At 54.4% G+C, this 12,818-nt stretch overlaps 1 protein-coding gene across 1 annotated transcript; it reads left to right on the top strand.

The window, feature by feature from the left end:
- Positions 1-2,120: 2,120 nt before the first annotated feature.
- KIRREL2 (kirre like nephrin family adhesion molecule 2) lies at positions 2,121-11,993 on the top strand. The gene is made up of 15 exons (XM_056136464.1): positions 2,121-3,099; positions 3,273-3,419; positions 4,114-4,263; positions 4,420-4,580; positions 5,448-5,598; positions 5,850-5,955; positions 6,032-6,180; positions 6,475-6,602; positions 6,688-6,820; positions 6,984-7,084; positions 7,252-7,471; positions 8,300-8,404; positions 8,686-8,792; positions 9,389-9,451; positions 11,396-11,993. The coding sequence occupies exons 1-15, from the start codon at positions 2,796-2,798 to the stop codon at positions 11,849-11,851; spliced, it is 2,481 nt and encodes an 826-aa protein (XP_055992439.1). The 5' UTR covers positions 2,121-2,795; the 3' UTR covers positions 11,852-11,993.
- The last annotated feature ends 825 nt before the right edge of the window (positions 11,994-12,818 follow it).

The raw sequence follows: 12,818 nt of genomic DNA, 5'->3' as shown, positions 1-12,818 counted from the left end.
TGCACTCAGGGATCACTCCTAGCGTACTCAGGGGACCATATGGGATAGTGAGAATCAAACCCAGCCACATGCAAGGCAAGTGCCCTACCCACTGTATTATGGCTCCAACCCCTTGTTTGCTTTATTGGCTAGTTTGGGGGCCACACCCAGTAGTGCTTGAAGGCTACTCCCAGCTCTGTGCTTTGGGGTCCTCCTGGGCTTGAACCTGGACATCCCACATGCAAAGCAGGCACTTCAGCCCTCTGCGTCAACTCCTTGGGCCAAAATATTTGTGTTTGTTGCAGGGAGAATGGGGAAAGGAGCCACACCTAGTGTGCACAGGGGAAATACTCCTGACACTGTGCTCAGGGGTCGCTCTAAGCAGCGCTTAGGGGACCATTTCACGAATCAAAACCAGGCCTCCTGCGTACAAAACATGTGCTCAGTCCACTGTACTATCTCTCCAGCCCCCAGCTGGCCATTTGCTCTGGGCCCCTCTCTTTGTCTTCACCTGTCTCTGTTTTCCTACTTCATTGGTGTCTCTCCCCCTCCCTCTCTCTCTCTCTCTCTCTCTCTTGCACACAGAAGCACAGCAAATATTAGTTCTCATCCCCCTTTTGTCTTGTTTCTCCACCCCTCATCCACCGTTAGCTCTCATCCACCCCTCCCTCTCATTTCTCCAGCTCTGAGTCTCCCTGATGGCCAAGGCTTTGAACCGAATCACTCACTCTAGGCTGCATGGCTGCCCAAGTGTGTATACATGCGTCCATGCAGGGACTCACACACACACACACACACACACACACACACACACACACACACACACACTCACACAGGATAATCTTCTGTCTGCTTCTCTCCTGCAGGAATTGGAACTTCCCCCACCCCCCAACTCTATGTGGTTCTCCTCCAGGAACCAGATGAGGCATCTGGCTCAAGCCCCCACGGCCTCTCCCTTGAGGCCTTTCCCTCCCTCCCATTACTGACTCCTTGCCCTCCTTCTGCAGTCCCTCTCCTGACTGCTCCCCAACTCCTCCTTCTGGGGGGCGTGTGGGGGGGCGTTCTGCCAGAGGAGCCCTTGCCAGATGGTATCCCTCAGGATCAGGGCATAGAGCTGTCAGTCGCTGGGAGCTTTAATTAGCACAAACCTTCCACCCTCCACTGTAGCTGTTTTCCTCCTCCTGAGGCTCCAGGGATCTCAGGCTCCCCATCTTTCCACGCCTGCAGCCCCAGAGGGCTGAGAAGGGGAACCAGGTCAGGTGTCTGGAAAAACAGCTTCACCCCCTGACTTCCTCTCTCAGACTCAGGAGTCCGGGCCCCAATGCACCTATTTCTGTTCCAAACTCCAGCCCTGTGTCTCCCAAATAGAAGTCAGGACCTAGATATGTGGGGCCCCAGGACCCATCCTCTCGGACTCGGGAGTTCAGACCCAAAGATCCAGGAGATGGAGCCTGGAAACCTCCTCCCTCCCAACCCACTCCCCCTCCCCCTCAGGCCCCCCCAGGCCCCAGTGCAGATATTCATTCCTTGGTTTCCAAAACCGCCTGGGCTGGTGGGGATGAGGGAAGGATTTGGTTTAAATCCACTCATGCTGAGATCAGATTTTCCCACCCGCTGTCATTCTCTCTCAATTCTTCCATGCTGCCTGTGCCGAACCTAGCTGGATCCCTAACTCCTCAGAAACTCAGAATTCAGGCCATTAAGTGCGTCTTAATCTACAAAGATCTGAACCCCCAATCTTAGAATTCTGAGAATTTTCAGGTCTCTGCCATTTAGGGGTGCAAAAATATGAGCTGAGGAATAAGGGAGCGCCTAATAGGGACCCCGAGTCCTTCCAGGCTCAGGAATGTAGAACCCAGCCCCCCCCCCCCCCCCGCCCCGAGCAGCACCCCCCCCACCCCCGCGTCCCCAGGCGTCGCTGGGTCCGCCCACCTGCCCAGCCAGCTGCGCAGCGCACTCTGCCCGCAGCGTGGGAACGCCGCAGCTGGGCGACACGCAGCCGCCAGCACAAGCTGCGCGGTTCCCAGCCTGGCCATCCGCCCCGCCGTCTCCAGGCAACCACCGAGGGGGGCGAGGGCCTGGGGGGTCCAGGAAAGGAGGGGCTGGGGGCCTGGGTTGCTGTATCATAGGATGAGCCTTGCTTTGCAGTGGTGGTAGCAAGTGGTGGTAGACTGGCGAGAGGGAAATGTGTTTGTTTGTTTGTTTGTTTGTTTATGGGCTTGGGGCCATACTCGGCGATGCTCAGGGCTTATTCCTGCCTCTGAGCTCAGGAATCACTCCTGGCGGGGCTCGAGGTACCACGGGGATGGCGAGGATGGAACCCTGGGCAGCCGCAAGCCAGGCAAACATCCTCCCCGCTGTTCTATCGCTCCCGCCCCAAGAGGGCTGTTTTTGAGGAGACGTTTTGGGGCGGGAAAAGCTGAAACCCCTTCCCTCTTCTTGGGGGAAGGTCCTAGCTGGCCCCGCTACCCACATGCCCTCTTTCTGACCCGCAGTCTCAGAAGACCAACGGGCCCCGCCTCCCCAGGGCGCGGAAACTGGCGAGGTCCCGAGGGCTCCCCGTTATAGCTCTGTTTCCACTCCGCGTTCCCTCCAGGACCTGGGCTGAGCGAGTTTCTTCCATGCCCTCGCCTCTCTCTCTACCTCATCTCCAGGCTCCCTGTGCCCCCCCGGAACCGTGTTAGCGTGCAGGTGTCCAGCCCAGCCTGGACCCCCTTCTTTCCGTCCAGGTGTTCTAGTTCCCAGACCCCAACCGGGCCGGGGCACCCCCGCGCAGTGTGCCCATTCATCGGCGCCGTAGCCGCGGGAGTTTCTCAATGGAAGGGGGCGGGGCTCCCGGGGGCGGGCGGGGGCGGGGCGAGTGGACTCCCGCCCTCCCGGGGTCTCACCGAGGCCGATCCCACGCACCCGCCAGTGTTTCTGAGCATCGGAGATCGCGGCTGGGCAGGCTCGAGCAGCCCCAGGCCAGCGAGAGGGACTGGGGTGCGAAGCGGAGAGAGGTACCCGCCAAGGAAGGCGCTGGCAAGGAAGTTGGTGCAAGTCTGAATCTGGGGCCTGACTCGCTCAGGATGCCAGTCTGCGTTCTCCTCACCCTCCTCTTCTGCCTCGAAGGAAATGCAGGTACCACGAAAGAAGGGGGCGGCAATGTATATGGGGAATTGTTTGTTTATCAGCTTTGCTGGGTGCATGGTGCTGGGCTGGCTCTCCGGGTCTGCGGGAGGAGGGGGTGGGACCGATACCTGGGAGCTGAAAGAAGAAGCTCATCTCTGCGCCCGCCACCCCTATTTTCCTAGGGTCTCCACACTTCGTGCAACAGCCAGAGGACTTGGTGGTACTGCTGGGGTCCGAGGCGCGCCTCCCCTGTGCCCTGGGCGAGTACAGGGGACTGGTTCAGTGGACTAAGGATGGGCTGGCTCTAGGGGGCCAAAGAGACCTGCCGGGTGAGCCTGTTTTCTTCTCCAGGGCGTAGGCTGGGGGAAGGGGCTTGAGCTGTGACTAAAGTTTCTACTCGATGCTTTCAAATTCTCGAAACCAATAGCTCTGGTAAACATTTGGAAGTTCCAACATTTTCGTTTCTTTGGGCTGACCCATAGGATTTGGGAGTTTTAATGTTTATTGTAAATTAATCACAACTGTAGAGAAGCCCTTAAAACTTGAGTGGAAGATTCACCAATTCTAAAATAGGCATTTTGTAACCACTGCCTGGGTCCTCAGAGCACTAACCCACTGGCCCCTCCCCCTCCCTTCCCCTGTGATAGCCACACCCCTCATTCCAGAAGTAGTGTCTAGTCTCTTTTTCCCTTTTCTTTTTAAATTTTTCATTTGGGAGCCACACCTGGTCGTGTTCAGGGCTTACTCCTGGTTCTCTGCTCAGGGGACCCTATGTGGTGCCTGGGATAAAACTTGGTCAGCCACAAGTAAGGCAAGCATCCTAGCCACTGTACTATCCCTACTTTGACTCTAAGGGCTTTTTATGCTCTATCATTTTCAAGTGCAGTGACTTGGACTTGGGAGGAGTCTTTGATGCAGCATCTGTTTTGGGAAATGTCTCAATTCTTATGGAACATATGGGCATGGGGGCCCTGGGGTCAGGAAGCCAGAATGGTGGTGTGATTGTTTCTTCCCTGACTCCAGGGTGGCCTCGGTACTGGATATCAGGGAGTGGAGCCAGTGGCCAGCATGACCTCCACATTAGACCGGTGGAGCTGGAAGACCAAGCCACGTATGAATGTCAGGCTTCACAGGCAGGCCTCCGCTCCAGACCAGCCCAGCTGCATGTACTGGGTGAGAACCTTCTTGGCCCGGGGGCCCATGGCGACAACTAGTGTTAGGGGGGAGGCGGAGATTTGGGGGCATCCAGAGGAGTGGCTGGCCAGAGCTGGGAAGATCAGGGTCTCTGGGTTGAATATTCAACTCTGACTCCTGATCTGTCCTCCACAGTGCCCCCAGAACCCCCCCAGGTACTGGGCGGTCCCTCTGTGTCTCTGGTTGTTGGGGTTCCTGCGAATCTGACCTGTCGGAGCCGTGGTGATGCTCACCCCTTTCCTGAGCTGCTCTGGTTCCGAGACGGGGTCCGACTGGATGGGGCCACCTTCCGCCAGGTCAGGTCCAAGTCCCTTTGTCAACCCTTGCCCATTCAGGGACAGTTGGGGGTCAGTTCAGGCCACAGGTTTATGGAGGGGAGAGTGCAGAAATTCAAGGGGGTGGGACCCAATAAGCAATTAAAGGTACAGACCCTCCGACTGGATCACCCAGTTTCAAATACTGGCTCAGCCACTCAGTAGGTGATTGAGCTTGATTAAATGACTTAACTTCTCAGTTCCTCAGTTTCCTTATCTGTGCAATGGGTAATATGCATCCATAGGGTGATTTGAAGGATTAAATTATGTGATATTTAATATAAATAAATTCCTAGAAGAAAGCCGTATACTAAATAAGCATTATAAGGGATGGATGCGATCAATATTGTATTAATTTACTTTTTTGTATTTTGAGCCAAACCCAGTGGTGCTCAGGGCTTACTACAGAATCATTTCTAGCAATACTCAGGGGACCATATGGGGTGACAGGGTCAGCTGCTTGCAGCTGGTACCCTCTGGTACAATTTCTCAGGCTAGTGTTATTATTCTTAACCCCCAGACCCAGCTGAAGGAAGAGAGCACTGGCTTAGTAATATGCATCCATAGGGTGATTTGAAGGATTAAATAATGTGATATTTAATATAAATAAATTCCTAGAAGAAAGTCATATACTAAATAAGCATTATAAGGGATGGATGCAATCAATATTGTATTAATTTACTTATTTGTGTTTTGAGCCAAACCCAGTGGTGCTCAGGGCTTACTACAGAATCATTTCTAGCAATACTCAGGGGACCATAAGGGGTGACAGGGTCAGCTGCTTGCAAGGCAGACACCCTACCCTCTGGTACAATCTCTCAGGCTAGTGTTATTATTCTTAACCCCCAGACCCAGCTGAACGAAGAGAGCACTGGCTTAGTGGAGAGCATCTTGTACTTAACCCCTTCCAGCCAGGATGATGGAGCCACTTTGGTGTGCCGTGCCCGGAACCAAGCCTTACCCTCCGGGAAGGACACAGCTGTCACTCTGAGCCTGCAGTGTGAGTATGGATGGACATTTGAGGTCCCTGAGGAAAGAGGGGTTTTGACTCCAGAGTATGAGGAACAAGGGGGGTATAGACTTGGAGTCCATGACGGACTGGGAATGAGAGGCCTGGACTCCTGACCCAAAGGGAAGAAGAGAATGGAGACCCAGATTGCTGGGGCACAAGGGACTGGGAATTGAACTCCTAAGACAGCCACAGAGGGGTTACAAGTGGTCTTTGTGCTGACCACTGGCCTACCTCCGCAGACCCACCAGTGGTGACGCTATCTGCAGAACCGCAGACTGTGTATGAAGGAGAGAAAGTCACGTTCCGGTGCCAGGCCACCGCCCAGCCCCCGGTCACTGGCTACAGGTGAGGACTGAGGGACTGCAGGGGCTTAGGGACCGCTGTGGAGGGGATAACATTAACAGCTCCCCCTCCTCTGCAGGTGGGCAAAGGGGAGCTCCCCGGTGCTCGGGGCCCGCGGGTCAATTTTGGAGGTGGTGGCGGACGCCTCATTCCTGACCCAGCCGGTGTCCTGCGAGGTCAGCAACGCCGTGGGGAGCGCTAACCGCAGCACCGCGCTGAACGTGCAGTGTGAGCAGGGGCGGGGCCATGGACGGGCCGTGGGCGGGGCCGACGCGACTGAGCGGGGCGCGGGTGGGGGGCGGTCTGGAGCGCCGCGTGGCTGCAACCTAGGCAGGAGGAAGGGGGTCGGGCGTGGGGTGTAGGCAGGGTTCGGCGGAGGTGGGTCAATGCCAACATGGAGCGGAGGCGGGACTTGGGAGCGGTGATTTGGGGCAGAGGGGAGGAGGGTATCCAGGGTGGCTGATCCCGTATCCGAAGTTGCGTCGCTCCGGGGCCATGTGACCTCTCGTTCCTCGCCTGCAGTCGGGCCGATTCTGCAGGCAAAGCCGGAACCCGTGTCCGTAGACGTGGGGGGAGACGCCTCCTTCAGCTGTGCCTGGCGCGGGAACCCGCTCCCGCGGGTGACCTGGACCCGGCGCGGGGCCGTGCAGGTGAAGCCCGAGTTGCGACTGGGGGTGGGCAGTGTCCCCCGGCGCCCGGCCGCGTCCTAACCTTGACGCCCCTCCTCCGTCCCAGGTGCTGGCGACCGGGCCCACGCTGCTTATTCCGTCGGTGAAGGCCGAAGATGCAGGCGACTACGTGTGCAGGGCCGAGCCTGGGGTCTCGGGCCGCGGGGGAGGCACCGCGGAGATCAGGCTGACCGTGAACGGTGAGAAAACGGCCACCGAGGGGGCGTGGTCTAGCGCGGTGGGCGGGGACTCGCGAAGAAGATGGGCAGAACGGCGCGGCCTGCGCCCCGCCCCCGCCGTAGAGCGTGGACTCCCTGGGGGCCAGGAGCCGCTCCTCTGAGGGGTCCACCATCTCCAAACCAGCTCCCCCTGTTGTGACTGCTCTGAGTTCCGCACCTGCCTTCCTGATGGGTCCCGCGCGCCTCCAGTGTCTAGTCTTCGCCTCCCCGCTCCCAGAAGCCGTGGTAAGGAGTTGTCCACTCAACTCCCCATCACGACCTATCATGGCCCCCGACCTGTCATCTCGACCCTTAAAACTGCTGTGTCTTCCTCTGACTTTCTCGATACCCTGCCAGCTGCCTCCCTACCCTCTGATCTCCCTCATTTGTGCCCTCCCCCCATTCAACCCCAGGTCTGGTCTTGGGATGATGGCTTCCTAGCTGCAGGATCACAGGGCCGGTTCCTGGTGGAGACATTCCCGGCCCCGGAGGGCAGTGGAGAACGGGGCCCCGGCCTGATCTCTGTGCTCCACATTTCCCACACTCGGGAATCTGACTTTAAGCAAGGCTTCAACTGCACTGCCCGGAACCGGCTAGGAGAAGGAGGCGCCTGGGTCAGCCTGGATGGGAGAGGTGAGACCACTGGGCTGCAGGCCCCTGTATCTCAAATTTTGAACCCCTAAACTGCCATTCCGGTCAAAGACTCCATACCTTGGGAACCCTCAAAACTGTGAATTCCTTGACTCCTGTGACCTCAAAATAATCAATTCCCTCCAAGGACAGAATCCTTTTTTTTTTCTTGCTTTTTGGGTCACACCCAGTGATGCACAGGGGTTACTTACCTGACTTTGCACCCAGGGACCACTCCTGGTGGCTCTCAGGGGACCATATGGGATGCTAGGAAGCAAACCTGCATCAGCAGCGTGCAAGGCAAATGCCCTACCCGCTGTGCTATCGCTCCAGCCCCGAGGACAGAATCCTACCCACCTTGAGAGACTCCTACACTTAGAGACTCCAGAGAAAGGGATCCCAAAATATGGGGGATGGCAAGGTCAAAGACCCTCTGAAACTTTAATATTCCCTAGAGTAGGCTGGATAGTACAGCGGATAGGGTGTTTGCCTTGCACACAGCTGACCCAGGTCTGATCCTCAGCATCCCATATTGTCCACTGAGTCCACCAGTGGACCCTTGAGCACATCTAGGAATAAGTCCTGAGCACTGCTAGGTGTGCTTCCCTAAAACTGATTCCCTTGAGCCAAGGAGTTTCAATCTATGTCACCTCAAATTTTGGAAGCCTGTGAACTCAGGGATCTCAAGCTAAAGGATGATAAGCCTTGGGGATCCCCAAGGGTGCCTATTTTCGCATCTAGAGGTTTCCAGCATGAGTTCTGAACCCCTACCTGAAGTTCCTCTGCAGTCTCCTGCTCAGAATCCCCAGGACACCTCTCTTCTCCCTGCAGCCGCGGTGCCCTTTCTGCAGATTGTGTCTGGAGGAGTGGCCGCGGCTATGGCCCTTCTTATGACCATCACTGGCTTGTTCCTCTGCTTCTGTCGCCATGGCAAAGGTCAGTGCCTGAGCCCCACCTCTGGCCCTGCTTTGGAATTCGGCCCCTGGGACCCCTCTCTACCCAGCAAAGAGCTGGACTCCCTTTTCGGCCCTGATTCCTATCTGGAGCCCCAGTTCTATTCTTCTCAGGGACATACTCCTTGTCGTTCGAGGCTGGGTTCTCCAGCCACCCTACATGATCCATCCTGGCCCTCTCTTTTCCTGCTTCTGGGTCTCCCCCAGCTATGATCCTGCCCATCACTTACCTCTGCCCTCCCCCTCACCTGTCCTTGGCCGCAGCTTCTTTCTCAAAGCAAAAGAACACGGTGCAAATCCCAGGCAGCAGTGATGCCTCCAGTTCGAGAGACCAGGAAGAGGAGGAGACGATGGGCAACAGTGGAGAACAGGTAGGATCATGGGGTCTCAGACCCAAAGTACCTCCAGAACCAAAGTGTAATCCAGAGGGCTGGAGGGACAGTACAGTGGGAAGGCACTTTGACTTGCATGAAGCTGGTCCAGGGTTGATCCCTGGCACCTACATGGTCCCCCAAGTACTTCCAGGAATCGTCTCTTAGTGCAGAGCCAAGTGTAATCCCTAAGCACTGCTGGATGTGGCCCCAAAACCAACCAAATAACCAACCAACTAACCAACAAAATAAACAAACAAACCAGGGGCTGGAGCCATAGTTCAGTGGGTGAAGCCAATTGCATTGCATGAATGCAACCCAAATCCCATCTCCAGTATCACATATGGTCACCCCGCCAGGAGTGATCCCTGAGCACAGAGCCAGGAGTAAGCCCTGAGCAGAGCTGGATATAGCCCAAACACTAAAAACAAACAGAAAACCCAAATGTAACCCCAGTACGCACTCCCAGTACCAGCACACTTTCCAAGAGTTACCCCTGACCCAAATGTCCCCCAGCTCCAATATCCATCTCAGTATCTGACACTAGAGCAGGAGGGTCTTCTGACCACGTTCTCTCATGGAGCATCTCCCACTAGGGCACCCCGATGCACATAGACCACAGTGACCTGGTCCTGGAGAAGGGGACTCTGGAGAACAAGGTGAGTATTGGGAACAGGGGGGTTCCCTTCTCTGCATCTCCAACTCCTTCTCCATTTCCTTTCCTCCTTTTCTGTTCTTCTACCCTCAAAGCTGGGACCTAACCCTTGCCATCTCTTTTTTCCTGCCTCCAGGCCATCACACCACATGCACAGTTCCTGTTTGTGTATATGTTGAATGCCCACACTGCTCCCGTCCATGGCCTGTCTTTGGTCCAGAACAGGATCACTCAGTTTGCGCCTTCCTTGTCCCTTTAGGCCTCCTGGATGTTTCACTTGGCTGACTTTCCCAGGCCCCTTCCACCCTACCAGGTCCCACAGAGACCTCACTTGAGCCTAAACCTTCATCCATCTCAGGATAGTCCCACACAACTCCAGTTCCCAGACCAGAGCCCTTCTCTGTCTTCTGCACTGAGCACATGCTGGTCTCTTGGCCTGAAGCTCTCCTTTCTCCCCTTCTCTACCTCCTCTCCTCCATCTCTTCTCTGATCTCAGTACAGACATTTTTTGTTCCAAAAAGTCCATGCCTCCCTCCTTACAGCCTTGACCATCCCATCTGTGTTTCACTGACCACATCTATGTCCACTCTGCCTGACTGTCCCAGAACAGCCCCAGTCATTCTTCCTGTGCTTTCCCATCAAGCCCTATCAAAATTTCCCGGGTTTCTGCCACCTAGTGCCAGGCTTTCCCCATCTAACCCTGATGCCTCTAGACTGGCTTTGACTCTGGTGATTTGCCTTTTACACCCTTCGGCCTGGATCTTCATGAGAAAAGAGCCAGGGGCCTGGTGATCCCACACCTCTGCTGCCACAGCCCAGGATCTGACGCCAAATCAAAGCCTCAAGGCTCCTGGGATGTTGAATGAATGTCTTGGTCTCAATCTCTCTTGTTTCTTCTACCTCTCCTTCTACCCTTCCACCTCCTCACTGGCCTGTTGTAGGAATTCCCTATTCATTGACTGTTTCAATTATACCACTGTGCTTTTATGAAAGAAAAATTATGACTTGTTCTCGTAAACCAAAAGAAATCTGAAGAGGATTTTTGCCTTGACCACAGAAGGCAAAAAGAAAACATTCTAAGGGGGCTGGAGCAATAGTACAGCAGGTAGGGTTTTTGCCTTGCACGTGGCTAACCCGGGTTTGATCCCTGCCATCACATATTCCCTGAATACAGAGCTAGGAATAGCCCCTGGGCATTGCCCAGTGTGATCCAAAAAGCCAAAAAAGAAAAAAAAAACGTTTTAAATTTTGTTCAGCATTATTGTTATGGTTTTGGTTTTGGAGTCACACCCAGTGGTACTCAGGTCTTTCTCCTTGGCTTTGTGTTCAGGTGTCATTTCTGGCAGGTTCAAGGCACCATATGGGGTGCCAGGGATTGAACCTGAGTCAGATTCATGCAAGGCAAGAGTCTTCCCCACTGTACTATTTCTCCAGCCTAGCATTTGTTTTTCAACAGCCTTTTTAGGGGCAATGAGCCACAGTAAGCGGGCCAACAAATTTCTTCCCTGGGAAATACTTTGTGCAGACTGGCTATCGTATTTCTGCTTTGACTAGTGCTTTTTTAGATTTTGTGTGTTCTTTGGTGTAATTAGGAAAGTATTGAGGGATATCAACATTTTTTTCCCATATAAGTTAATGGTAATTGCTTTTTTGCTTTATGCCTTGCTCTCAAAGAACTATGATTTTAGGTCTTTAGATCCTAGCATCTTTTTTAATGTTTATTTTTGGGCTACACCCAGCTGTGCTCAGGGGTTACTCCTGGCTCTGCACTCAGGGATCACTTCTGATTGGCTCAGGGGACCATAGGGGATGCTGGGAATAGAATCCAGGTTGGCCGTGTGCAAGGCAACTGCCCTAACTGCTGTTAGGCAACCACCCTAACTCCGGTCCCCCAGCATCTTTCCTTCAGTGACCTTCACCCCCTCACAAATCCCATTTGTCCCTTCAGGACCCAACCAATGGTTATTACAAGGTTCGAGGCGTCAGTGTGAGCCCAAGCCTGGGTGAAGCATCTGGAGAAGGAAATTTCCTGCCATCTCCCAATCCCCCGGGACCTCCAGGAACCCCTACCTACCATGACTTCAACCCGCCTCTTGCCATGGACCTCCTGCAAAGACAGCACAGAGCAGACACAAACTATCTCCCCACACACAATCCGATCCCCCCGTGCAGACCCTACCGAGACCGGACCAGCTATCTGACCACGTCCCGGCTGGTGCCCCAGTGCAGGCCATACAGAGATCCAGCAGGCTCTCTCACTCTACCCCGGCCGCAGCCTCAAGCTTTTATCAACTACATCAAACCCACATCCTTTGGGCTCCCAGATCTGAGCCCAGGGCCTCCCTGTTGCCCGTATGCAGTCTTTCCCACACCAGGTCACTCTCGTCTCCAGACTCATGTGTGACATCCCCTCAACTGAAGAATTTTAGCCACCATGGATTGTCCTGATTTCTAAGGAACCACGAGTTGATGATCTTACTCCTCCAAAACTGAACATTGCTGAGAGGGAGGGAAAGATGGTTACAATAATCTGGATCATCTCAGCCAAAGGGATCCCCCCAACGGGAGTAAGGTAGCCCCCCGTGCCTACCTGTTCCATGTGTATGAGATTTAAGATGGACAATGAACCCTTTGCAGAGGAATGAAGACAAGGGGTGAAGGTGCTTTGGGGGTGGGGCTTTCCAGACACCAAAAGTGTTGTTTCCAGACACTGAAAGAAGAAATTTCCTTCCTTCCTTCCTTCCTTCCTTCCTTTCTTCTTTCTCTTCTTTCCTTTATTTTTTTTGGGGGGGCCACATCATATAGTGCTCAGGGGCTACTCCCTGCATGGTGCTCAGGAGTTGTTCCTCTGGCGCTCAGGAGACCATAGGGTACCAGGGATGAAACTGCGCCTCCCACAGGCAAAGCTGTCTTCCCAGCTGAAGGCAATAATCCAAGATGACCACATTCATTGAGAAGGAAGTTTACAGAGGAAAGATTCAGATAAAGGCCAAACAAGTGGTCTCCTGGCTCTCTTAGAGGGGCACTTTGCTTTCCCAATGGCAGTGGATCCAGGTCTATTCACCCCCTTGGAACCCAAGATGACCACCAACTTGATTCCTTCCATCTGCCTGAAGGAATTGGACCCAAGGAGTGAGTACAAGACAGGGTGTAGGAGTGGGAGGAATCTCAGGGTGAGAATATCTATGTTTAATTTTTTAAAATGTTGAATAAATGGAGTGTTTTGGGGATTTTCCTAGGATTACTGTATCAAGGAAGGAATCCCTGGAGCCTGCTCTGAGATCCTTCCTCTTTCCTGAGCTAAGAGTGGCTGTAGAAGCCAAACCATGCACTACCCCTCAGGCTCAGGCTTCCAGGTTAGGCCTCCAGCC

Source organism: Sorex fumeus, unplaced genomic scaffold (genome assembly GCF_029834395.1).
Source record: "Sorex fumeus unplaced genomic scaffold, SorFum_2.1 ptg000122l, whole genome shotgun sequence".
In the NCBI taxonomy this organism is placed as follows: Eukaryota; Metazoa; Chordata; class Mammalia; order Eulipotyphla; family Soricidae; genus Sorex; species Sorex fumeus.
The sequence above is the reverse complement of the archived record's forward strand: the minus strand, read 5'-3'. Positions and strand labels throughout refer to the sequence as shown.